At 46.9% G+C, this 27,602-nt stretch overlaps 1 protein-coding gene across 7 annotated transcripts in view; it reads left to right on the top strand.

Annotated features, from left to right (window-relative positions):
* The window catches only part of ATP6V0A1 (ATPase H+ transporting V0 subunit a1), a 169,278-nt gene that overhangs the window by 66,450 nt on the left and 75,226 nt on the right, over positions 1-27,602 (top strand). For all 7 annotated transcript variants that reach the window (XM_077252114.1, XM_077252119.1, XM_077252115.1 and 4 more), the window contains exons 2-5: positions 13,007-13,158; positions 16,512-16,590; positions 16,914-17,011; positions 26,633-26,761. In XM_077252114.1, the coding sequence (XP_077108229.1) occupies positions 13,042-13,158; positions 16,512-16,590; positions 16,914-17,011; positions 26,633-26,761 (423 nt within the window). In that variant the 5' untranslated portion in view covers positions 13,007-13,041. The remainder of the gene's footprint in view (positions 1-13,006; positions 13,159-16,511; positions 16,591-16,913; positions 17,012-26,632; positions 26,762-27,602) is intronic.

Genomic DNA, 27,602 nt, shown 5'->3' with positions numbered 1-27,602 from the left:
TTCACTTGGTGGACGCCAGCGTACTAGTAATGGAATAATCTTTTGTCCTATTTATAGTGCTAATAGTCCTACCTATATACATGTCATTTCATTCATGTGGATCAAGGTGCCACCGCTACCTATATACCATATATATTGCCCCAAGAGAGTTCTCTGACGTGCTATTAAAAACTGCCCTAAGCCTCCCCAACATGTTTCACCAGTACCACTGGCATCAGGGGATTGAGGCTATATTGTGACTATACACTGGTCAAAAACATAAAGGGAATACTTAAACAACAGAATATAACCCAAAGTAAATCAAACTTCTGTGAAATCAAACTGCCCATTTAGGAAGCAACACTGTTTGACAATCAATTTGAAATGCTGTTGTGCAAATGGAATAGACAACAGATGGAAATTATTGGCAATTATCAAGACACCCTCAATAAAGGAGTGGTTCTGCAGGTGGGAACCACAGACCACATCTCAGTACCAATGCTTTCTGGCTGATGTTTTGGTCACTTTTGAATGTTGGTTGTGCTTTCACACTCGTGGTAGCATTAGACAGACTCTACAACCCACACAAGTGGCTCAGGTAGTACAGCTCATCCAGGATGGCACATCAGTGCAAGCTGTGGCAAGAAGGTTTGCTGTGTCTGTCAGCGGAGTGTCCAGAGGCTGGAGGCGCTACCAAGAGACAGACCAGTACTCCAGGAGACGTGGAGGGGGCAGTAGGAGGGCAACAACCCATCAGCAGGATCACTACCTCAACCTTTGTGCAAGGAGGAGCACTGCCAGAGCTCTGCAAAATGACCTCCAGCTGGCCACAATGTGCATGTGTCTGCACAAACGGTTAGAGACCGACTCAATGAGGATGGTCTGAGTGTCCAGCGTCCACAGATGGGGGTTGTGCTCTCAGCCCAACACCGTGCAGGACGCTTGGCATTTGCCACAGAACACCAGGATTGGCAAATTTGCCACTGGCGCCCTGTGGTTTTCACAGATGAAAGCCGGTTCACACTGAGCACATGTGACAGACATGACAGAGTCTGGAGACGCCGTGGAGAGCGATCTGCTGCCTGCAACATCCTTCAGCATGACCGGTTTGGCAGTGGGTCAGTAATGGTGTGGGGTGGCATTTCTTTGGAGGGCCGCACAGCCCTCCGTGCGCTCACCAGAGGTAGCCTGACTGCCATTCGGTACCGAGATGAGATCCTCAGACCCCTTGTGAGACCATATGCTGGTACAGTTGGCCCTGGGTTCCTCCTAAAGCACTCCAGCCACATGAGGTCTGGCATTGTCTAGTGTCAACAGTTCCTGCAAGATGGAGGCATTGAAGCTATGGACTGGCCCATCTGTTCCCCAGACCTGAATCTGGGACATCATGTCTTTCACCATCCACCAATATCACATTGCACCACAGACTGTTCAGGAGTTGGCGGATGCTTTAGTCCAGGTCTAGGAGGAGATCCCTCAGGAGACCATCCGTCGCCTCATCAGGAGCATGCCCAGGCATTGTAGGGAGGTCCTACAGGCGGGTGGAGGCCACACACACTACTGAGCATCATTTACTTGTCTTGAGGCATTTCCACTGAAGTAGGATCAGCCTGTAATTTGATTTTCCACTTTGATTTTGAGTATCATTCCAAATTCAGACCTCCATGGGATATTAATTTTGATTTACATTGATCATGATTTTATGTTTTTTTCTTCTCAACGCATTCCACTATGTAATGAATAAAGATTTGCAACTGGAATATTTAATTCAGTGATATCTAGGATGTGGTATTTTAGTGTTCCCTTTATTTTTTTGAGCAGTGTATATTGTGCATTCATAAGATGGGCCAATTCTGGCACTTAGTCTCGCTCTTCCCACTTGCCCTGTGGCTCTGGCAAGTGGGGTGATGGTTGGGGGGGTTGGTGTCTGCTTTGCATTAGCAGTCCGACATCAAGCTCAGTGGTTAGTATAGTGGAAAGACGTCTATAAAACATCCCCATTGTTACATAGTAAAGAAAAAGTACCCTGAATAAAGTCCTTTATTTGAAATAATGACAGACTCCTTTATTAAATTAAAGCTAAGCAAACACTTTTATACTCACCTTTACACTCAATCCATTGAAGCCCATGTCTCCTGTATAAAAAAGTACTAAAGCAACATAATTCTCACCTGTCCATGACTTATAGATAATCCTCCGATACCCATGTCCCCTGTAAAAGAGTTAAAAAAAATAAAAATAAAGGTACCTTCACACTAAACGACTTTGCAGCGATAACGATAGCGATCCGTGACGTTGCAGCGTCCTTGATAGCGATATTGTTGTGTTTGACACGCAGCAGCGATCTGGATCCTGCTGTGATATCGCTGGTCGTTGCTGAAAGTTCAGAACTTTATTTGGTCGTCAGATCGGCGTGTATCGTTGTGTTTGACAGCAAAAGCAACGATGCCAGCGATGTTTTACAATGGTAACCGGGTAAATATCGGGTTACTAAGCGCAGGGCCGCGCTTAGTAACCTGATATTTACCCTGGTTACCATTGTAAAAGTAAAAAAAAAAACAGTACATACTCACCCTCTGATGTCTGTCACGTCCCCCGGCGTCCGCGCTGCTGCTCAGAGCTTCCTGCACTGAATGTGTCAGTGCCGGCCGTAAAGCAAAGCACAGCGGTGACGTCACCGCTGTGCCCTGCTACTGCCGGCGCTTACACAGTGCAGGGAAGCGGACGCCGGGGGACGCGAATGTAAGTATGTAGTGTTTGTTTTTTTTACATTTACACTGGTAACCAGGGTAAACATCGGGTTACTAAGCGCGGCCCTGCGCTTAGCAACCCGATGTTTACCCTGGTTACCCGGGGACCTCGGCATCGTTGGTCGCTTGAGAGCTGTCTGTGTGACAGCTCTCCAGCGACCACACAGCGACGCTGCAGCAATCGGCATCGTTGTCGATATCGCTGCAGCGTCGCTTAGTGTGAAGGTACCTTAACACTTATTCCTCACACCTCTGACGGGAAGATAGTAATCCATGTTGTCCATAGATGGCTCTAGCTGTGCTATATCTACTTGGCATGCTGAACACTGGCATGATGCGAAATTTCAGCATGTCAGGAAGTAGAGACCCTGAGGTGTGCGTGCTTGCGCAGTTCAGTGCCTTGTGGTGACAGGTAGAAAGGTGAGAGGAGTTCATATCTAATGAACTCTGTTCACCTAAATGGCGTCAGCGTAAGCGCCGTGGGAAAGTTCTCACAGCGCTCACGCTGACGTTATTGAGGTAAAAGGAGTTCATTGGTTCTGAACTCCAGTGACCTTTCTGACTGAATCGGGAGCGCAAGAACTTTCTCACGCTCGCGATGATGTCAGTGAGTTGAAAGGAGTTCATTGGATGTGAACTCCTCTCACCTTCTTCCTGTCAGCTCAGTGTCTCTGCTTCCTGACATGCTGAATGCTCGCATCATGCCAGCGTTCAGAGTGCCAAGAAGATGTAGCCGAGCTAGCATCAGCTATGGACAGAATGGAATATTATATTCATGTTGTGGACAGGCGAGGATTATGTTGCTTTATTTTTATTTTTTCACAGTGGACATGGGCTTCAATGGATTGGGCGTAAAGCCGTCTGTCAATATTTCAAATAAAGGACTTTATTCTGTGTTGTTTTTTTTTTTACAATTTGACTATGAAGTTAGTTATGGGGGTGTCTTATAGACTCCCCTCCATTACTAATCCCTGGGCTTCATGTCACCTTTGTATTATCAACCCCCCAACTATGACCCCACTTGCCACCACCAACTGGGTAAGTGGGCAAGGCTAAGTACCAGAATTGCCCTGTCTTATGGATGCACAGTTTCTGGGGCGACTAAAAGCTGATGTTTTTTTAGTCTGGGAGGGGGTCAGTATCCATGACCCCTTCCTATCCTATTGATATCAGCCCACAGCGGTCTGCCTAGCCTTTGCTGGTTACTAAATATAGGGGGACCTTACCTCATTTGTTTGTTTTTTTTCGGGAGGTCTCCATTTTAACCCCTTTCTGACCTCGGACGGGATAGTACGTCCGAGGTCAGATCCCCTGCTTTCATGTGGGCTCTGGCAGTGGCAAATGATCCCCTTATCACTGGGATCCTGGAGATCTGTCTCTGATATCCATTTACCTTGTAACATCTGACATTATTTTGGCTTCATGGACTAACAACATTTACTGCTTTAATGGCAGAGTACATATATTGCAGGTTCAGCCTACTTTTGTATCTCTGCTCTGGGTAAGCAAGCTTGGTCAATCAAGCTAAGGGTACCGTTACACTAAACGACTTACCAACGATCACGACCAGCGATACGACCTGGCCGTGATCGTTGGTAAGTCGTTGTGTGGTCGCTGGGGAGCTGTCACACAGACAGCTCTCTCCAGCGACCAACGATCAGGGGAACGACTTCGGCATAGTTGAAACTGTCTTCAACGATGCCGAAGTCCCCCTGCAGCACCCGGGTAACCAGGGTAAACATCGGGTTACTAAGTGCAGGGCTGCGCTTAGTAACCCGATATTTACCCTGGTTACCATTGTAAAAGTAAAAAAAAAAAACACTACATTCTCACATTCTGATGTCTGTCACGTCCCCCGCCGGCGTCCACCGGCGTGCACTGAATGTGTCAGCGCCGGCAGTAACAGCGGTGACGTCACCGCTGTGCTCTGCTTTACGGCTGGCGCTGACAGTCAGTGCAGGGAAGCTCTCGGCAGCAGCGCATGCATATTAGCAGCGCTCTTGCCGAAAGCAGTTTTAACCTGTGGACGCCGGGGGACGTGACAGACATCAGAATGTGAGTATGTACTGTTTTGTTTTGTTTTTTTAACTGTTACAATGGTAACCAGGGTAAATATCGGGTTACTAAGCGCGGCCCTGCGCTTAGTAACCCGATATTTACCCTGGTTACAAGTGAACACATCGTTGGATCGGCGTCACACACGCCGATCCAGCGATGACAGTGGGTGATCAGCGACCAAAAAAAGGTCCTGATCATTCCCATCGACCAACGATCTCCCAGCAGGGGCCTGATCGTTGGTCGCTGTCACACATAACGAGATCGTTAGCGTGATCGTTGCTACGTCACCAAAAGCGTGACGTTGCAACGATATCGTTAACGATATCGTTATGTGTGACTCAGCCCTAAGAGGAGGTCCATGGCATGTTGATCAAGGGGCAAAATAGTGCAGTGAGCCCTTGGCCATGCCATGGGAGCACCAGAGGCCCTCATTTGCATATGAAATCCGTTTTTCTTCCAACTAAAGGTTTAAAATCTGTACCGCTGGGATGAGCGTCATGGAGGATAATTCCCCTACAGGACTGTATAAGTAGACTGTCAAGTTTTTGGGGTGACAGACTTTTTAACTGTGCAGTGTTTATTACTGATGTAGCATGCAGACTTATCCAAATACATTTTGTAGCTGAATAGATGATGCTTAATGATATTTATTTACATTTGTGCCATCTTTTATGTCCATACAGACTTCTTACTCTGTTTATTTGGGTAATAAGCATTGGCAAGGCTTCTTGGATATCATATCAGTTGGGGTCCTGCATGGGGAGAAGGTGACATTTCCTTTATTGCCAGAACAGTGTAGTATTTCATTACTCTGAGCAGATATTTGTATAAATCAGTGTTAGATCTACAGGGAGTCATTTACATTAGAAAGAGTTTCACATCTCTAAATCACAGATGTCCAATGTGTGGGTTACAACCCGAGCACAGGCAGAATCTGTTTAGGGGTCTTCAGATATCTTAAAGGGACTCTGTAAGCACAAGATGACTGTTTAAACGAAGTCTCACCACTCGGTGTTGTACAGCAGGTCCAATCATTAGTGATGAGCGAATATACTCATTAGTCAAGATTTCTTGAGCATGCTCGGGGGTCCTCCGAGTATTTTTTTAGTGTTTTTAGCGCCGCAGCTGAATGATTTACATCTGTTAGCCAGCATAAGTACATGTGGGGGTTGCCTGGTTGCTAGGGAATCCCCACATGTAATCAAGCTGGCTAACAGATGTAAATCATTCAGCTGCGGCAAGAAAAACTAAATCTCCGAGCACTAAAAAATACTCGGAGGACTCCCGAGCATGCTCGAGAAATCTCGAGTAACGAGTATATTCGCTCATCACTACCAATCATTTAATTCCACCTTTTCATCTCCTGGATTTCTAGGAAAAGATGAGATGGATGGAAAACAAGCAGGTGGGAAGGGTATATTTAAATGACTGGCCCCGCTGTGAGTCATTCTGTGCTGACAGTCCCTATAAAATGTTTTGTTTGGAACGAGCCTTTTTCAGATGTCTTGTAGAACAATGCATTATACATTCCTGCTGACAAAAAGAGAGGAAACCTTCTCACCTGTTGGTCTCCCACCACTCCTCTGTCCTGCAGGAAGGGAGAGCAACTGGGGATCGGCAAGTGAAAGGTACTGTGTCTTTTACTTTAGCTATAGCCAGTTTGCCATTTTTGTATTAAAAAAAAAAAAAAAAAAAAGTACAGGAGGTGGAAAGCTCCTTTAGACTTAAAGGGGTTGTCTACTGGTAGGACAACCCCTTCTTGATCTAAATGTTTGTCCCTGATAAAACAGAAAAGTCTATACTTGCCTCCTTTTGGCGGCACCGTTCCAGTGGAGTCGACACTCATGGTCCTGGTGGCATCACTGTCCCCATCTTCTGTCGAATTGAACATGAAGAGGAAATTATGGCTACGGCTGCTCCCTGACTTCCTCTACTTGTTCAATTCAACAGAAGGCGGGGACAGTGACGCCAGCGCTGATGGTCTCCAGGCTCACTTGTCACAGCAACCACACAGGAGCCCTGGAGAGAGCGATTGCCGACACTGCGGGAACGGTATCTGCGCAGGATCCGAGTATAACATTTTTTTATTTTATCGGGGCCAAGCATGGGGTATGAGAACACTTTGTCCAAGTAGTGGACAACTTCTTTAATGCACCACTCCAGAGTGTTTTTTTATTTTATTTCAGCGCTGGAGTGGTGCCGTTAATCCTAAGTTCCCTTATTATGCTTATCAACTGCCATCTTCAGCTGTTCCCAGTGTATCTCTGGTCCAGATCCGCCATCTGACAGATCAGATCGGAGTCCACAGTAATGGTCACAAGCTTTCCATGTAGAGGGCCTCGTTCTGGCTCTCATAGACTTAGATTGCGTTGTGACTTCTGACTTGCCCAGCGATCCAGAAGGTGACATTCTGTAGAGGTCCAGCCGGAGCACACTGGGAAGTATGACACTAGGGTTAGTATGACACTAGGTTAGTTGTACCACTCCAGCACTGCAATAAAAAAAAAAACCCCGCTGAAGTGGTGCTTTAACATAGTTCTCATTATAAATAATGTGCTTTCCTACAAGCAACACTTGCTCCTCTTTCTGTGGCTAATAGTTTAAGGTTTTGAGTGTGGGATTTCCCTCTGTTTTTTATTTTCTCATAGGTCATTTAAAAATGTATTTTTTAATCCAGACTACCCCTTTATGCATTAAGGGGAACCTGTCACCAGGTTTGGCCGATAAGAGATACGGCCATCACCTTTCAGGGCTGATATACAGCATTCTATAATGCTGTAAAGGTGCATCTCACAAAATTAGGATATCATCAAAAAGTCATTACAAACAGAGTTATCCATTTCAAGTGTTTATTTCTGTTAATGTTGATGATTATGGTTTACAGCCAGTGAAAACCCAGAAGTCATTATCTCAGAAAAGTAGAATACTATGCAACACCAGCTTTAAAAATGATTTTAAAATCCAAAATGTTGGCCTACTGAAATGTATTTTCAGTAAATGCACTCAATACTTGGTCGGGATCCTTTGGCATCAATTATTGCATCAATGCAGCGTGGAGGCGATCAGTCTGTGGCACTGCTGAGGTGTTATGGAAGCCCAGGTTGCTTTGATAGCTGCCTTCAGCTCGTCTGCATTGTTGGGTCTAGTGTCTCATCTTCCTCTTGACAATACCCCATAGATTCTCTATGGGGTTAAGGTCAGGCGAGTTTGCTGGCCAATCAAGCACAGTGATACTGTTGTTTTTAAACCAGGTATTGGTGCTTTTGGCAGTGTGGACAGGTGCCAAGTCCTGCCGGAGAATGAAATTTCCATCTCCATAAAGTTTGACGGCAGAGGGAAGCATGAAGTGCTTTAAAATTTCCTGGCAGATGGCTGCACTGACTTTGGTTTTGATAAAACACAGTGGACCTACACCAGCAGATGACATGGCTCCCCAAACCATCACAGATTGTATATCTGCCCCCAGCCTGACCTGTAAGAGAAGAAAAATAACTTTTATTATATTCACCTGTGGGGCGGTCCGGTCTGATGGGCGTCTCTGGTCTTGGTCCGGCACCTCCCATCTTCTTACGATCCCCACCTTCCTGCTTGCTTCGTATGGATGACGCGTCCCTTCGTCATCCACACAGTCTCCGGCACAGTGCTCCTGCGCAGGCGCACTTCTCTGACCTGTCAAGAGCAGAGCAAAGTAGTGCAGTATGCATCCGCCGGGGCTCTTTGACCTTTCCCAGCACCTGGGCACTGCATTACTTTGCTCTGCCCTCAACAGGTTAGAGAAGAGTGCCTGCGCAGGAGCGTGGTGCGAGGAGATGCATCATCCCCACAAAGCAAGCAGGAGGGCGGCATCGCAAGAAGATGGGAGGCGCCAGACCAAGACCGGTGACGCCCATTGGACTGGGCCGCCCTGTAGGTGAGTATAATAAGTTATTTTCTTCTCTTGCAGGTCGGGTTGGGGGCAGATAATACAGCATTATAGAATGCTGTGTATCAGCCCTGAAAGGCAATGGCCGTATCTCTTATCAGCCAAACCTGGTGACACAGGTTCCCTTTTAAGCAGGACCTTTCACTGGGGTACAATCCAGTGAAAGGGCTATCCCTCTTTAAAAAAAATAAAAAATTAAAAGGTACCCTGCAGATAGAGGTTTAATCAGCAGGTTAATTGCATTCTGACACTCTTCAGCCACCGCACTGAGAGCACAGCTGAATGGAGAAAATGAACGGTTTTCCTCCCTGTAGCCTCTTTTTCAGTCAGAGGCATAGCCGGCACGATTTCAGTCACCGCTGACCGCATAGAGTGTTGACTGTAATCGACTCCCCGGCACTGACCGCTTTAATACCAAGCCAACTGTCCATCAGTGCCAGGGTGTGTTTACAGCTGCCGTTAACTATGCACTGAGCTATGATTTAGGCCATGTTCACACTTTGCGGGTTTTACTGCGGATCCGCATCGTTTTTGCAGCTGCGGGTCCGCAGCAGTTTCCATTGCGTTTACATTTACATGTAAACCCTATGGAAACAGCAATCCGCTGTGCACATGCTGCGGGCAAAACCGCACAGAAACGCAGCGGTTTACAACCCGCAGCATGTCACTTCTTTGTGCAGAATCGCTGCGATTCTGCACCCATAGGAATGCATTGAATGCGGGAAGTAAGCGGATGATGTGCAGATGGCACCCGGGGTGGAGGAGAGGAGACTCTCCTCCAGGCCCTGGGAACCATATTAGTGTAAAAAAAAAAAGAATTAAAATAAAAAATGATGCTATACTCACCTCTCAGCGCTGCACGCGGCCGTCCGGTCTCAGGGTTGCTGTGCGAGCAGGACCTGCGGTGACGTCGTGGTCACATGACCGTGATGACGCCGCGGTCACATGACCGTAACGTCACGAAGGTCCTTCTTGGCACAGCATCTTTGGAACCGGACCGCCGCGTGCAGCGCTGAGGAGATCGGACGTCAGAGGGTGAGTATAAACCATTTTTTATTATTTTTAACATTACTATTGATGCTGCATATTGCTGCATATGCAGCATCAATAGTATAGGAGTAATCCCGCAGCGGAAACTGGAAGACAAACCGCGATAAATCTGCAGGGATAACCGCAGCGGTTTTGCCCTGCAGATTTATCAAATCCGCTGCGGGAGAACCCGCAGAGCACACCGCAAAGTGTGCACATAGCCTTAAGCTGTCGGACGTTCTCTGTGACTGAAAGCCTGAGGCTGTTGGAAGGAGTAAAGTTAGTTTCCTCCTGGCAGGGCTTTCAGTGTGGCGGCTGGACGGTGTCAGAATGCTATTGACCTGCAGATTAACCCTATATCTGCAGGTAATTAGAGGTTTTTTTTAATATGACAGGTTCCCTTTTAATGAATTTTGGGACTTTTGTAACCCATTCACAACATTGGCGTTTTCCGTTTTTGCCTTTCAGTTTTTTGCTCCCCTTCTTCCCAGAGTCATAACTTTTTTTTTTTGGTCAATGTGGCCGTGTTCGGGCTTGTTTTTGCGGGACGAGTTGTACTTTTGAACTACAAAATTGGATTTACCATATCATGTACTGGAAAACGGGGAAAAATAATTCCCAAGTGCAGTTCCCCAATTCCCCAAATTTTATTTATTTATTTTTTTACCATGTTCACTAAATGCCAAAACTGACCGGCCAATATGATTCTTCATGTTATTATGAGTTCACAGAAACCAAAGGTTCTGTTTTATTCAAGTGGTGAAAAAAAACATCAACAAAAAGTTTGAAAAAAAAGACTATTTTTCGAAAACTGTAGCATCTCCTTTTTTTCGTATCTGGCCCGGGTGAGTGCTTATTTTTTGAGTGCCGAGCTGACATTTTTATTGATACTGTTTTGGTGTAGATAAGATCTTTTGATAGTCTGTTATTGCATTTTATTGCAATGTTACGGTGACCAAAAAAACGTAATTCTGGCATTTTGATTTTTTTATGCCATTTACAGATTGGATTAATTATTTTTATATTTTGATTGAGCGTTTCTGAACCCAATAATACCAAATATGTCAACCCATCGGCGACCCGTGGTCATGTGACATGGGCGGGGTTTGACGCACTTCCAGTGTGAGCATGTTAAATACTGCTGTCAGATTGACAGCGGCATTTAACATGTTAACAGCCGCAGTTGGATTGCGATTCCACCTGTGGCTGTTAGGGGCACATGCTGGCTCAGCGCTGGAGCCCTCATGGAGTGCCTATATGTTATAGGTCGTAAAGGGGTTAAGAGAAAACGCTGATTGAAGCCAAGGTTTTCCTTTTGACGCTTTGTGTGGTTACGGGCATTGTTCTGTCTTCTTACACGTTCACATGGTGTACAATCTGATATACAGCATAAACCTTCTCTGTCTTCCAAAACTGGCGTTCTCTGTAGTCTAACTTGTTTATTAGTCATCAATTGGGTGTATAGAATATAAATGTATGAATGTGGATGGTAAAACAGATATACTTTATCCAGGATACTGGAGTTTTAGTACCATAATGCAGGAGAAAGTTTTATTCAACTGTTCTGCTAGATTGCTTCATACAAATGACTATTTGACCAGGACCTTCTTACCCAAAATGTATTGGTTTCTCACAAAATGCAATTGATTGCTTTACTGAAAAAACAAAATGTAATACAATTAATTGTCAGCAGATGGTGCTATTACCACATTAGACCTCACTAACAGAGTATTACAGCTAATTAAAGTGACAACAGTAATTTTAACCTAGTCTTTTGCTCTAATGGGCAGAACCCGCATTGTCCATCACTTTTACTATTTTATTCTTTTATATGGATTGGCTGTAAAAAGTTATGACTTTTACTTGCATATTATGGTGCCACCTGGTGTTCAAAGTGAATAACATTTGTCATGAGTTGTTTTGCTAATCCTGCGTTCATCAGGGGGTTGGACATTATGACCCTGGAGGTCTCCAACACTATCATTTTATGATTCTATGTCTATCTGTAGAACTGAATGCTGCTAGTCAAACATGCTCAGTCACTCTCTGCATAGGCAGGTCTCTGGATAAGTGACTAAGAGCAGACAAGAAAAGGAGGTTTTTGGGCAAAGCCTTTGAATGGTTATGCCCGTCTTCATAGATGGACACTGTAAGAATAAGCAGTTTACTGCTTATTCAAATTTCCAGCATACTTTTGTATAAGGCTGACCAACGATATGCTCTCGCTTGTAATCAGTGTACTGACATGGACTAGGATTAGGAGGCTAACGTGCTCCAGTGATACTGGTCAGTTTCAAAATGGTTCTTACAAGATCAATGAAAAAGGGCTTGTCAGCAATACGCATTTTTTTATCTCTAGCAGCGGTGATCGATATCCTAGGCAACGAACTGTAAATAAGGAAAAGGGTTAAAATTTGAAGAATGGCTAAAAAAATTAAAAAATTTAAATTGCAAAATTGCTTGTATTTATAGTCGCACTCTGGCTCCAACAATATGCATTTATGAACATGAGAATATCCCTTTAAGAGAAAATGGCAGTGACTATGAAGTGATTTTACACTACATGTGTGTCCTAACTAGTCATCTTTTATGACACATATCTATGGTAAGAAAATCTTAATTATAGATCAAGTGATTCATTCATAAATTGAATAAGTCACTATGTTTTTGCTTTGTAATGTGAGAGCAGTATGATGTAAGGGCTGAGACCCTGATTTCAATGATGTACAAGTTACTGGCCTGTGTTGCTCTTTCAATAAAATCAGTGTTTTATCAGCAGGAGATTATCAGTACAGGACTAGGTGTCTCGTGTCTCCTAGTCAACTACTCTGTGTAACCCCTCTCCCCACTGATTAGCAACTTTCTGCCTTTTTCCACAGAAAGCTGCCAATTAGTGATGTGGCTGGGGGTTATACAGGGCTCAAAATTTAATCAGAACTGCTAGATCTGTAGCAGAGGAAACAGCGAATGTATCAAAATGACAGTATGCAGACCGACAAGTGACACATCGCTGGAATCTGGTCTTTGTCGCTGGTCGCCTCGGCAGCTTGCATTCCTGAAGACATCCCCTTTAAGAAACCTTCCATTACTGAACTTTTACCTCCAGTTGTATATCCTCCATTTCAGGGGACCCATTATGGATTTTAATTATTTTTGGTGTCGCTTCACAACAGTTTCTGTGAGGTTAAAACTGTGCCTTTCTGAGTATCTTCTTATATGAATTGCTATGTATAGGTTTGTTTATCTTTTGTTTTTCTTTTTCTTTTAGTTTTATTTGGATAAGCGTCAGGCCAATCCACAAAGATGGGTGAGCTTTTCCGCAGCGAAGAGATGACATTGGCACAGCTGTTCCTCCAGTCTGAAGCTGCTTACTGCTGTGTCAGTGAACTGGGAGAGCTGGGAAAAGTGCAGTTCCGTGACGTAAGTGTACAGCATTGTACAGAAATGATGTGACATCGAGGTCTGCGTTACATGGGTAAAATTACATTGTGCTTGTAAAAACCAGCAAGATTGCAACATACCATTTACTAAGATTGTTTTCTCCTTTCTCAAGAATGGCAGAATTTTTAATTTTATAGTGCACTTCTCTTCTGTAGGCTACCAGCTACCGCTGCAGTCTCATCAGAGGTGGCCGGAGTACTAGGCAAGTAGATCACACTTGCAAACATCTTTGTTCTACAGCTTGCACTTTCTGGTCTTAAAGGGGTTGTCCACTAGTAGGACAACCACTTCTTACTCTGAATGTTTGCCCCTGTTAAACCATTAAAATAAAAACACTTCTCAACTCCGATGCCGTGGCAGCAGTGTCGGCACTTGTGTTCCTGGTGTTCACGTGCGGTTATGTCATGAGAGCCCTGCCCCCAATCAGCGCTGGCATCACTGTCCTGCCTTCTCAGTTATGTGTAATCAAGAGGATGTCCTAAAGCAGCCGCTGCTCTTACCGCCTGTGGATTACTTATACGTCTGAAGGCGGGGACAGTGATGTCAGCGCTAATTGGGCGCAGGGCTCACATCACATAACCGCACGTGAACACCAGGAAGGGGAGTATAGGTGTTTTTATTTTAACCTGGGGCAAACATTCAGATCGAGAAGGCGTTGTCCTAGTAGTGGACCCCTTTTAGCTGTCGGGATTGCTGGACATGATCATCTAGTGTGTCCCTGCACTCCTTAATTGCTGTAGATGCAATGCTGCCTCCACTTACAGTATCAGAAAATGCACAATTTAGACTAGCGACGCAACCATGACGCTGGCTCTGTCAAATCAATCTGGAGCACTTCTCCCTCTGGAAAAAAGGCAAGGGAGTGATTTGCTCCTGAGGACAGAATATGGATGAACCCCTTTAATTTTAAAACCAGATTGTTATAATGGTATAGAAAATAATCAAAATCTGCATATTCGACACCCTGACTAGATGCGCACAGCCTTGCTGAATGCAAGTGTATTGAGTGAGGCTGGAAAAAGTCTGGTGGGGATGTGGCCGGGAGTATGCATGTCACATGACCACCTGTCTTGACATTGGAGAATCCCCACAGCGCGCACTGTGCTAGATGTGAGTCTGAGACTGCAGACTTGTAGTTTTAGACCAGATAACCCATTTAGACTTTTTACATACTTCACAAAATGAGAACTGAATCCAAAGTTATCCCCTAAGATATGGGATAACTTGTGGGTCTGAGCGCTGTGGTCTCCACCGATTTCTATTAAAAAGAATAAGAAAAAAGGACTCTTCATCTGAAGAATGTTGTTCTGCACTTTGAACGTAGGGGCGGGACGCATGTTCGCTATCCTCACTTTTCATTGCCTGTGGGACTGCTTGAGAAAGCCAAGTAATGCGCTCCGCTATCTCCGACAGCCACATACTCACCATACAGTTTGAAGAGTGGCGATGATTGCTCCATGTAAATAGAGCTGAGTCAATATCTTTGCTTTATTGCCAAAAAACCATCATATCTTTTAAAGATCTTAAAATTTTTTTTAGTTAATTTTTTCTTATTCATTGACTACAAGCAGAGAGTTGGTAGATGGTGGAATATTTAGAGAAGGGGAACACCGCAATGAATACGGTATAGTTCTGGGAGACTGAACAAGGTGGGATGGATAGGTCACGTCTGATATGTAGTCACAGTTTTGTGGGTTTCTTTGCATAACACGTAGTGAGGTCTGTTCCTCAGCACTTCTAAAGAATAGCATTGTCTGCTGAATCTCAGCTTTAGCTCTGCAGAAGAGACAATATCAGGAAACTACAAAGAGAAATGGTTTCCTGTGACCATTCTGCTCGGTAGCATCACGACAGCCTGTCTGAATATGTGACTGAAGTCACTGTTTAGTACTCCATCCCATGATATACAGTGATGTCTGAAATATTGCCACATTTATCACGACTGGTACTGTATAATAAGATAACTTTGATTCCATTTTAGCCTGTGTCCATAAAATGTTCAGTGTTTCTGCACAGGATTGCTGCAGATTTAATATTTACAGCCAGCTTGTATTTCCATGCTTTTCTGCCATTTGTGCATAGAATAGAAAGGAGTGGAGGCCGACTAGCCCAGATACTGCCATTCTCAAGTTGATCAGTTTTCAATAATCTGTCAGCAGGTTTTTGCTATGTAATCTGATGACAGCAGGAGATAGAGGCTAAAACACAGAATTCAGGGATGTGTCTCTTGTCAAAGTGCGTACTGTATTAATGGTGAAGGATTTATCACTAAGAGATTAACATTGCCAGACTAGACCGGCAGCGCCCCTCCCACTGTGATAAGCAGCTCACTGTCTATGGACTTTGTACACAGAGAGCCTGCTATGGGCGGGGTTAGCTTTCTCAGCTCTGCTTCACTCTACATCTAGAAGCTCTGATTGTGTCAGAGCGACTGCACCTAGTAAACTAAGTGATTGGATTCACTTTCTCTTTGTCTACATTCCACTACTCTCAAATGAGGTAGCAAAAACCTGCTGACAGATTCCCTTTAATTGTTAATGGGCAAACTGCTATCCTGGCCGTTCGCAATTAATACCTTCATATTGTGTCTTGCTTGCTCAACTTTTTCTCTGTCACATTGTTTCCTCACATGCAGTTGGATTTTTTTTTTTTTTTAAGCATCAAGTGAAAAGTCATTTCTTAAAGTTAAAAGGGTTTTCCACTTTCAGGAAAGTGGTTCGACCTTAAATGCTTTTATAGACATAATATAAAAAACACTCTAGTCTCAATGTTTTGGCTGCTGCGGTGATATCACATTGACCGCTTACCTCACTGCTGCAGCTAGTCACTGAGCTCAGCAGCTCTGCTGATGTAGACAGCAGTAGCTGCCGAGCTCCGTGATTGGCTGCAGCTGTGATATGAAATGTTGACATCGTTTCGGCTAAAAGACTAAGACCAGAGCAGCAAGAGGGAGCTATCGCTGGACCCCAGGAAGGGTTAGTATTTTCACTATTCATGATGTATATAAAGTGTTTGAGATCCACTTTTCCTGAGTGTTCGGCTCCATGCACTGTATACATCTGGTCACCACTGGAGGAGATGGCAGCTGAACGGTTGGCTATGCCCGGTGTATTACCCCCACTGATCTTATACTGATGATGGGTTCTCAATATAAAAGTATGGAACAATTGCATTAATATTCTGCCTATATACTGACACATTCTCTCCTGCTCCATTTCTATATGTAGGTCCTGATAATGGAATTTAATTTGTTAGATAAGTGTTGTTCTCAATCACTACGTACATCCCTTACACGCTGATGTTTTTTTTTTTTTTTACATTTTTTTATTTAGTTAAATCCGGATGTGAACGTTTTTCAGAGGAAATTTGTTAATGAGGTCAGAAGATGTGAGGAGATGGACCGTAAACTGCGTAAGTGTAGATTTTCCTTCATCTTCTCGGGCTCTCATTGATGTCCCTGAACTGGGCCCTACAGGACAGGGCGCACGTTATTGATACTTATTCAGATTTTTATTTAATAACTGATTTCATTTTCTGCTGTCACATGAGACTTTTCTTGAAGTTACATTTTGCCATCAGATTAATGACAGCGTTTACGCACTTTCATCCGAGGGCACTAATGAAACCCACCAAGAAATAAGACTTTCTGGAAGTTGTCTGCTTTGCTCTTATTAATTCTTGTCCTAAAAAATCTGAGTTTTTAAAAGGCTGATGTCCTGTTCTTTTACCTACAGGGTTTGTAGAGAAGGAGATTAAAAAAGCAAGTATCCCAATTCTTGACACAGGGGAGAACCCAGAAGTTCCCTTTCCTAGGGACATGATTGACCTGGAGGTGAGATTATAGGCTGCTATGCATTTATTGGTCTATTATCCACTCATTCTTCTTGAGTCTACTCCTCTGTAAAAGGGATTTTCAATGACTTGGATATTGATGAACTATACCTAGGTCATTAATGTCAGATCTGTTGGACTTCCGTCGCCCTTCCAATCACCTTCACCTGTCACGATCATCTGTGTGTTAACGCAGAGCTGAACACCATAGCTCCCTATACTTTGTAGTCGTCGCTCTCAGGTACTGCAAGTTGGCTCCGAATAACCTCAATAGGAGTGAAGTAGCAGTACCTGAGAACGGCCACTACATGGTGCATGAAGGTTTGTTGTTCAGGCTCTAAACATCATGTCCATTGGAATCTGCACACAGCTGCTTGAAGGAGGTGCTGGGCGTAACGGGGGTCAGGGTGGTAGTCGTGCCGAGGGGTTTCTGTACTTCCATTGCACCCCGACGCCCCGCTTCATTAATAAAATGTCCTTTCTCTGGTGCGCTGTGTGTGTTGGGCATTTCACCCACCTGTGGGTCAGAGTTTTCCTCCAGCTGCAGAGTCCCAGCTTTCTTCAGCAACACAGTCTCAAAGTCCAGATTAATTTTCAACAAAACTTTACTGAGCTCATCCACTTTAGAATCGGACACCGCACAGCAATCTCCACATGCTACAGACACTCTTGTCCCTGAGCTGTCCCTGGTCCTTATTGACGGCATGTGTCCCTGTACCATATGTCCCGGTACCGCAGCTTCCTGAGTAGCCGGACTAGCTTGTTCCTGGTGCTCCCCGTCCATTTCTCCATCCTGGGTGAAAGTAAAGGATGCTGTTGCCAATCCTTGTCAGACCGTAGGTCTCTGACTTTACGAAAGTTTCCCATAAGCCTAGCCGCTATTTCGCTCATGCTGCTCAGATCTGCTGGTGCTCCAATGTCTGGCCACCCGTAGGGCCTGGATTGACAAGCCTCGGTATTACCACAGCTCCAGTATATGACCTCTCTGTTCTTCTTCCTATACTCAACTAAAAACCTTCTAGAACAATTCTCCTCACACTGCTGTAGCTCCTCCCACTAACTGAAAATTACCTCAGAAAGGCACTCTCCCTGCCACTACACTGGCCACACCCCCTTTTTCAACTGTCACTACTGCGGCTGAAACCAGTTCTCAACACAATCTAATATCTAACTCTATAGTGCCCTCCACCGCCCTAAATCCTACATAACCCTGCCTCTATCCCTTACACCTAGAGACATATCAACATTACTTGCACAATGTATAAACACAAGTACATTGGTCAGCACACTAAAATAGAATCAAATGCTACCATATTACACGGCACACATATTAAAACATATAAATCGTACCCGGTTTTATTTGACAGGTATGCACAGTAATGCAGGACCCAAACCATTCGCCTGCACACCCCCTTACATACCTGGGTGTCCCACCGATATGATATTGATGACCTTGGGATCTAGGATAGGTCATCAATATTGAAGTCTTAAAAAGGTGCTTTAAAGGGAACCTGTCACCCCCAAAATCGTATGAGTTGTGGCCACCGGCATCAGGGGCTTATCTACAGCATTCTGTAATGCTGTAGATAAGCCCCCGATGTATCCTGAAAGATGAGAAAAAGAGGTTAGATTATACTCACCCAGGGGCGGTCCCGCTGCGGTCCAGTCTGATGTCGCGGTCCGGTCTGGGGCCTCCCATCTTCATAGGATGACCTCCTCCTCTTGCCTTCACGCTGCAGCTCCGGCGCAGGCTTACTTTGTCTGCCCTGTTGCATTGCGCAGGCGCTGGGCCTCTCTGACCTTTCCTGGCACCTGCGCACTGCAATACTTTGCTCTGCCCTGTTGAGGGCAGAGCAAAGTACTGCAGTGAGCAGGCGAGGCCAGAGAGGCCCAGCGCCTGCACACTGCAGTACTTTGCTCTGCCCTCAACAGGGCAGACAAAGTACGCCTGCGCCGGAGCTGCAGCGTGAAGAGAAGAAGAGGAGGTCATCGTAAGAAGATGGGAGGCCCCGGACCGCGACGCCCATCGGACCGCCCGCCCAGGTGAGTATAATCTAACCTCTCTTTCTCTACCGCCTCTCATTGGGGGACACAGGAACCATGGGGTGTATGCTGCTGCCACTAGGAGGCTGACACTATGCACAAAAAAAGTTAGTGTACACCCCCCCGACTGGCATTATGCACTTCAGTTTAGCTTTGTGTCAGTAGGAGGTGGACACGGGTCTTTTATTAGACCCCTATCCACCTCAATGTGCGTCGTTTTTCTTTTAGGTTTTCCAGAGGGATACAGGGTGAACAGTCACACCTGCATTCCCACAATGCGGACTATGAGTACGGTGTGTACTGCCACCCCGTATTCACATAGATCCCTCAGCAGGACCATGATCCTAGCACACAAGCGTGCACAGAAGTCCGGTCCTGTCTCCGTCCCTCACCCACTCGCCCACCAGAGCCTGTCGGTTGCGGAGACGAGGACGTCCATCAGCTCCGTGGACGTCTCATCCCTTTTCAGGTTAGTACCGGCGTGGGATATTTGAGGTGAGTATTTTCCCATGCATCCCATCGCAAAAGAAAAAAAAAGGGGGTGCTTTATTTAGGGGGTCTCAGATGCGGGTCGCCTTACATGCGGGCAGATGTAGGGGCCTTTTCCCTGGAGCATATGCATGGGCCTCCCATCTCTTCTCAGCTGCCGCGCCACTTCCGAGGCTGCGGCCGCCCTGCCCCCTTTTCCGGCGCGGCTGCCTTTCGGATTTCCGCGCTGCTTTCTTGCCCCTGTGACCGCGCTGTTCCGGCCGCTTTCAGCGGCCACCTTACCATCGGTACCAGCGCGGCCTTGTCAGGCCGCCGCACCGCTTCGGGTCCCTGCGGCTGCGCTGCTCCGGCCGCTGTAAGCTGCCATGCCTTTTCTCCAGCGCTTCGGCTTTGCTAGGCTGCCGCGCCGCGTCCTCCCGGTCTCTAATTTAGGCCCCGGCTTCTGCCCAGGCCTACTTGCGGTGCTGGACTCTGCCCCCTTCCCTCTTTCATCGGGCGGGCTTTTCTCCCGCCCGACAATTTCTCACTGCGGCACCACCCTTTCTCCTCCGCCCACCTCTGTACCGACGTTTGGCGCCACATCTCAGTGGTCACCATCCACAGATCGGTCCCAATTGCGGCAGGAGCCCATACCACCCTCCTGCCTAAAGGACTACTTCTCGCCAGAGGCCCATCCCACAAGCCGGACAGCTTCCTCTGGAATCCGTTTTTCGTCTGCCGTGAGTAGCTCTGCACTGCAGACTGACACTCCCCTCTGCCCCCCTGTCCCCTAACCCTCTGGCATTTTCTTCAGGGACCTTTTTCAAAATGTCTAGCTCTAAAGGGGGCCTCTCTCGTCCTCCTACTTTTTCCTCTAATTCCTCTGCCTTAGTCAAATACTTTGCATGTTCGTCTTGTAACTGCAAACTTCCCTCAGGTCAGTCCTCTCCACTCTGTCAGGCCTGCGGCAACCCGATTGTTCCCACCGCCCAGGATCCCCCGGCGTCTCCGCTTGAGAGCGATACCCCCACCCCAGGCTGGGTTTCCTCTCTGTCACAATCGGTGGCGGATCTAACACGGGTGTCTCAAACACTGGTGTCAGTGCTGGACCGATTACCCCTGCAGACTCCCGCAGTAGCCAGCGGGTCGCAGCAGCCTCCGTCTGAGCCCTCCAGCCGCTAAAGGTCCTAAAGGAACGCTGGTCTGTCCTCTTCTCGCTCCATCTCACCACACGGTCCGTCTCTGTGGTCGACTTCCCCCCGGTCCTTCTCCCCTGAGTCAGGTGAGACGTTCTCAGATGCGCCTTCGGAGGATGTTTCGGAGCTGGATTCGAACCAAATCGCTACCATGAGGGATATGGTTCAGAATCTCATTGGAGCAATAAATCAAACCTGTGGCATCAAGGAGTCCTCTACGGAACCCACAGATCAGGCTGTTTCGTTTAGACTGGCTAAACCACCTTCCAAGTTTTTCGCTCCTCACCCGGAATTCGAGGAAATTATGACCAGAGAAAGAGAGAACCCGACCAGATGCTTTCAGAGAAGAAAGCGACTTGGCGTTTTATATCCCTTTTCTCCAGAGCTCACCGCTAATTGGACTGCTTCTCCTTCGGTGGATCCTCCAGTTTCCAGACTGTCCACCAACACGGTCCTTCCACTGTCCGGCGGAGCATCTCTGAAGGATTCCAACGATAGAGTCATAGAATCCTTCGCGAAGTCAGCCTTTGAAGCGGCCTCAGCTAGTCTTTGCCCGGCCTTTGCTTCCACTTGGGTTTCAAAATCCATATCCAAATGGGCCAGACAACTCCGTTGGGGCATTTTGGACGGGGCTCCACCCGGACAGCTGGCGGAACTTGCCAACCAGATTTCTTACGCGGGTGAATATCTGGTCTCCGCCTCCCTGGATGCCGTGTCTTGTGCCGCTCAGGCATCCAGCAACGCGGTTGCCATCCGATGGACCGTTTGGCTTAAGGCCTGGCAGGCGGATTTGTCTTCTAAAAAGTCCCTTACCAGCCTGCCTTTTCAGGGGTCTCGTCTCTTTGGTTCTAAGCTGGACCAAATCATTAAGGATGCCACCGGGGGCACAAGTTCTCTTCTTCCCCAGGCCAAATCTCGTCGTCCTCCTCCTAGACGTCAATTTCAGTCTTTTCGCCGCTTCGCGGCGTCAAACTCCTTTCCCCAGCAGAAACAGAGGCCACAGGCACGTCAGGAGAAGAAGCCAGTATCCTTTAGGCCCACTCCTTCATGGCGTCCTCGCTACTCCCAGGGTAGATCCTCCAGGTCCAGGACTGGAAGATCCACCTCGGCATGACTCTCGGCAAGACCACGGCCCACCTCCCAGGCTGGGCGGCCGTCTCCTTCTTCAGGGATGTCTGGATCTCCTCAGTAGAGGACGCATGGGTCAGGGAAGTTGTATCCTCGGGATACAAGATAGAGTTCGTTTCACGACCCCGAGATCGTTTCTTCGAATCTTGACCTCCAAGAGACCCCGCTCTAGTTCCGGGTTTCTTCGCAGCCATCGCTTCTCTCCTCAAAACCGGGGTAATCGTTCCCGTCCCATAAAAAGAACGGTTCACAGGTTTCTATTCAAACCTTTTTGTGGTACCGAAAAAAAACGGCAAGGTTCGTCCCATTCTGGACCTCAAATAACTGAACAAGAGAGTTCGTCTGAAGCACTTCAGGATGGAATCCCTTCGTTCAGTAATTGCTTCAATGGAGGCTCAGGAATTTCTGTGTTCCATAGATATTCAGGACGCCTACCTTCATGTCCCAATATTCCCGGGACATCACAGATTCCTGCGTTTTGCGGTGCTCCAGGAACATTTTCAGTTTGTCGCCCTGCCGTTCGGGCTTGCAACTGCCCCAAGAGTTTTCACGAATATCATGGCAGCGCTGATGGCCATCTTGAGGGTCAGAGGCCTGGTTCTGTTTCCATACCTCGACGACATCCTCATCAAGGCTCCGTCCTTTTCTCAGGCTCACGAAAGCCTGTCCATCGTTCTCAACACCCTAGCCCGTTTCGGGTGGCTGGTCAACCGGAAGAAGTCCTGCCTTATTCCTTCTCAGCGCATCATCTTTCTGGGCATGCTCTTCGACACTCATCAGACCTAAGTCTTTCTTCCCGAAGACAAGAGATCCATCCTTCGTCGGGACATACGCTTGCTCCAGGGTCCTCGGCCTCCCTCCTTCCGATCGGCCATGAAGGTTCTGGGGAGGATGGTAGCAACATTGGAAGCGATTCCCTTCGCCCAAGTTCATTCGCTACCCCTCCAGCAAGCCATTCTGTATCAGTGGGACAGGTCTGTCTCCTTGGATCGTCCGATCCGACTCTCTCCCCGGGTCAAACGGTCTCTCAACTGGTGGCTGACATCACCTCTCATCTCCCAGGGCAGGTCCTTCCTTCCAGTTCACTGGCAAGTGGTGACGACGGACGCCAGCCTGCTCTGCTGGGGTGCGGTGTTTCGCCATCTGACTGTTCAGGGCCGTTGGTCGGCGCAGGAGTCAACTCTGCCGATCAATGTCCTCGAGATTCGGGCCATCTTTCTGTCCCTCCGCCACTGGGAAAGGATTCTCAGGGGCCTACCAATCCGAATCCAGACGGACAACGCCACAGCTGTGGCTTTTGTCAACCATCAGGGGGGGACTCGGAGCTCCTTGGCCCTTGCCAAGGTATCCAAGATCCTCCTCTGAGCAGAGGCAACGGTCCCGGTGATATCCGCGGTGCATATCCCCGGCGTGGACAATTGGGCCGTCGACTTTCTCAGCAGCGAGGGTCTCGCGGCAGGAGAATGGTCCTTGCACCAGGAAGTTTTCCTTCAGATTTGTCTTCGATGGGGGATTCCGGACGTGGACCTCACGGCATCTCGAACGAACAGGAAGGTTCCTTAGTTCGTCTCCAGGTCTTGCGATCCTCTTGCAGTGGGTGTCGACGCTCTGGCCATTCCTTGGTCACAGTTCGCGCTGCCCTACCTGTTCCCACCCCTTCCCTTGCTTCCCAAACTGTTGAAAAAGATCAAAGCGGAAGGGGTGCCAGTCATTCTGATCGCCCCGGATTGGCCCAGGAGAGCTTGGTTTCCCGGAGATCGTCAACCTTCTCGCGGACGCCCCCTGGCGCCTTCCAGACAGACCCAATCTGCTGTCTCAGGGTCCGATCTGCCACCCGAATTCTCGGTAGCTCAGTTTAACGGCATGGCTGTTGAGACCGCAGTTCTAAGAGCGTCCGGCCTTTCGGACCGGGTGATTCACACCATGATCCAGGCTCGGAAGCCTTCGTCTTCCAGGATCTACTGAAGGAAGGCCAAGATGGAAGGCAGGGAAAAGGACATAGATGGAACGCGGTTGGACTCGCACCAACAGAAGCCTTCCAGGTACGATAGTACCTGGAAGGCTTCTGTTGGTGCGAGTCCAACCGCGTTCCATCTATGTCCTTTTCCCTGCCTTCCATCTTGCCCTTCGTTCAGGCAGGACTGGATTCGGGCCTTGCTCTTAGTTCCCTAAAGGGCCAGGTTTCTGCGCTCTCCATCCTTTTTCAGAAGACTTTATCTTCTCGGCCACAGATTAAGTCCTTCCTTCAAGGAGCAGCCCATGCTGTCCCTCCGTATAGGGCCCCGGTGGATTCATGGGATTTAAATCTGGTCCTGGACGTTCTGAGGGTTTCCCCCTTTGAGCCTCTCAGGGAGATTCCCCTTTCAGTTCTATCGTGGAAGGTGGCCTTTCTTGTGGCCATCACTTCTATCCGCCGCGTTTCCGAGTTGGCGACCCTCTCTTGCCGAACTCCGTTCTTGGTCATTCACCAAGACAAGGTGGTACTCAGGCTTCTGCCTTCCTTCCTTCCTAAGGTGGTTTCCACCTTCCACCTCAATGAGGACATCGTTCTACCTTCCTTTTGTCCAGCTCCGACTCATCCTCTGGAGCGATCGTTGAACAAGCTGGACCTTGTCAGGGCAGTGAGGGTCTACCTGGATAGAACGTCCGCTTTCCGGAAGACGGATTCTCTTTTCGTCATTCCTGAGGGCACGCGTAGAGGCCTACCGGCTCCTAAAGCGACTATTGCTCGCTGGATCAGAACGGCAATTCTGGAGGCTTACCGGGTCAAGAACAGAGTGCCCCCTCCTGGGATAAAGGCTCACTCTACCCAGGCAGTCGGCGCCTCCTGGACGGTGCGCCACAGGGCTTCCCGCCCTACAGCTTTGCAAAGCGGCAACCTGGTCTTCCATCCACACGTTCGCCAAATTTTACAAGGTCCATACCTACGCTTCTGCGGACGCCAGCCTAGGCAGAAGGATCTTGCAGGCGGCAGTGGTGAGTCCTCTGACCTGATGGAAGTCCATTTTCCCACCCTAGGGACTGCTTTGGGACGTCCCATGGTTCCTGTGTCCCCCAATGAGAGGCGGTAGAGAAAACAGGATTTTTGGTTGCTTACCGTAAAATCTGTTTCTCGGAGCCTCCATTGGGGGACACAGCACCCTCCCATGTTATTCAGTTTCTACTGTTCTGTGTTCTATGACCGTTCTCATGTTTACGGTTCTCATGTTTTCTCCTGCTTTCTCAGTAACTGAAGTGCATAATGCCAGTCGGGGGGGGGGGGGGTACACTGCAGAGGAGGAGCTAACTTTTTTTGTGCATAGTGTCAGCCTCCTAGTGCCAGCAGCATACACCTCATGGTTCCTGTGTCCCCCAATGGAGGCTCCGAGAAACAGATTTTACGGTAAGCAACCAAAAATCCTGTTTTCTCATCTTTTAGGATACATCAGGGGCTTACCTCATATTCGATTTTGGGGGTGACAGGTTCCCTTTAAAACTGTTGTACTGATTAGATCTGTTCTAGTAGGTCACTCAGGATTTCCAACATGGTGAAATGTCATTAGTGGCAGCTGCTGGTCATAGCCACTATATATTTAAACGGGCTTTCCATTTGGTTATCAATCTGCAGGAACATTAGACATTAGACAGCTATGTTGCTGTAAGTTAACATTCTGTGATTCATAGTCCAGAATGAAATGCTACAAACTATGATGAAGTAATATTTATTATCTGTGCTTTTAAAAGGGTTATCTGGGATCATTTAATCACCATGATGCCGGCTGTCAAACCCCGTCAACAGAGCAGTGAGGAAGAGCTGCTCTGTTGACGTGAAGTAGCAGAATCGCCATCAGGACTGCTCTGAGTCAGTGCTGGGTCGAACAGACCGATAATTAGCAACAACTTGCCTGTTAGTTCTTAGGCCCATAGTAAATAATTTAAGTAGTCCCGTAAAACTCCTTTAAACACCATAGTGGCTGCCTGTCACTCGCCGCTGTCAACAGAATAATCAGCCAATGGTGTATAGATGTGCTGGTGGCATGACATCGCCACTTTGTCGCTACTTTTCCAAAGGTAAATGAATGCTAACTCCTAGTACTGAAAAGTGAAAATAATGGTGACCTTTATTAGAGCGTAACCGTCGTCTTAATTTTTAAGTTGCTTACTTTCACGTGCACTATTGATTTATGAAATAAAAATGAAAACAATGGTTACTGTATAAATTAGTTAGTTTTGTACGTTTAAGGCTATGTTCACACGGTGCGTTTTTTGGTGCGGATCCGGAGCGGAATTTCAGCTGCGGATCCGCATCCGTTTTCCATGTAGGTTACAGTACAATGTAACCCAATGGAAAACAAAATCCGCTGTGCCGACGATCCTTTTTTCCCCAGGAAAATCCGCGCGGATTTGCCTGCGGAAAAAAGAAGTACCATGTCAATTCTTTCTCCGGATTCCGCTGCGGGTTTCCAGCAGCACCAATAGGAAACTGCATTTGGAAACCCGCAGTGGAATCCGCAGAAGAAAAAGGATCAAAATCCGCAGCTAAAATCAGCGCTGAATTTTAGCTGCGGTTTTTCAAAACAGGACAGGAAAAAAAACTGATGAAAAAACTGAACGTGTGAACGTAGCCTTATAACTAGAATGTTCCAACTGTACTAGCTTCTCAGTGGGGTTTTCTTAGAGCAGTGATCTCCAATTACAGGCAATCAGAGCATGCTGAGAGTTGTGGTTTTGCATTCACTTTATCATGTCCTGTTCCTGCTGGATTCCCTCCTTGCATTTACTAGTCACATTTTGTCTCTTACTAACAGGCCAATTTTGAGAAGATTGAGAATGAATTGAAAGAGATTAATACCAACCAAGAAGCTTTGAAGAGGAACTTTCTGGAGCTGACAGAGTTAAAATTTATCCTGCGCAAAACCCAACAATTTTTTGATGAGGTCAGCGTTTCTTTGTCTCCTGATTTCAGAAGTTACCGTAATAACAAAAGAATGGGTTTTTGTCCTAGGGTTGTGAATGGAGCCTTTTTTTCCCATCCTGGATAGTAACCTTTGTCCTCCTGTATTGGGAGGGTAGTTATCAGACCTGATATATTTACAGTCAATTCCTGCAGAGGTCAGGTTTGTTTCTTTGTGTAACCAGGGCAACGCGTAGATTATTATCAATGCTGACACCATCATCATCCTCTTTTATAAAGTTCTATATGAAGTGATTGTATTCGGAGAGAGTGAGGTTCGGGGTGTTGGATGCACTGTTGCCTTCGTTATGTTTCGTTATCTCATCTGCTAGAACATGTCTATTTTTTTCTCCTACCGTCTTCCAGTAGTGTCACCCTTGTTAAGCTTGCAGCGTGCTTTACCTTCCTACATATTTAATGTCATATCACTGCTTCCTCTCTTCCATTTTCTTGAGTCTAATGGTGCCTGATACGATTTTCCATTAATAGTGCATAATTTCTCTGCTGACGCATTTTCTCGATATTTGATTTACCGTGTTTCTGTTGTCTTTCTTTTTGCTTCCCCTAAGGCTATGTGCCCACGTTGCGTTTTTTTGTGCGTTTCTGCCGTGTTTTGTGCTGCAGTGGAAACGCTGAAAGAAACTTAAAAAGCATTCCCATGCAATCCTATGGGATTCCGCATATGGGCACCATGTTATAAGAGCAGGGGGAACAGAGTATAGATTCAGTATAATCCATGTTTTATCATTTATACCACTGATCTGGGATTTTGGGTCCTATCAGTGACTGACAGCTTTCTTTGTATTCGTGTGCACACAGACAGC

The sequence above is a fragment of the Ranitomeya variabilis genome, chromosome 4, assembly GCF_051348905.1.
Source record: "Ranitomeya variabilis isolate aRanVar5 chromosome 4, aRanVar5.hap1, whole genome shotgun sequence".
In the NCBI taxonomy this organism is placed as follows: Eukaryota; Metazoa; Chordata; class Amphibia; order Anura; family Dendrobatidae; genus Ranitomeya; species Ranitomeya variabilis.
This window is presented reverse-complemented; position numbering and strand designations above follow the sequence as displayed.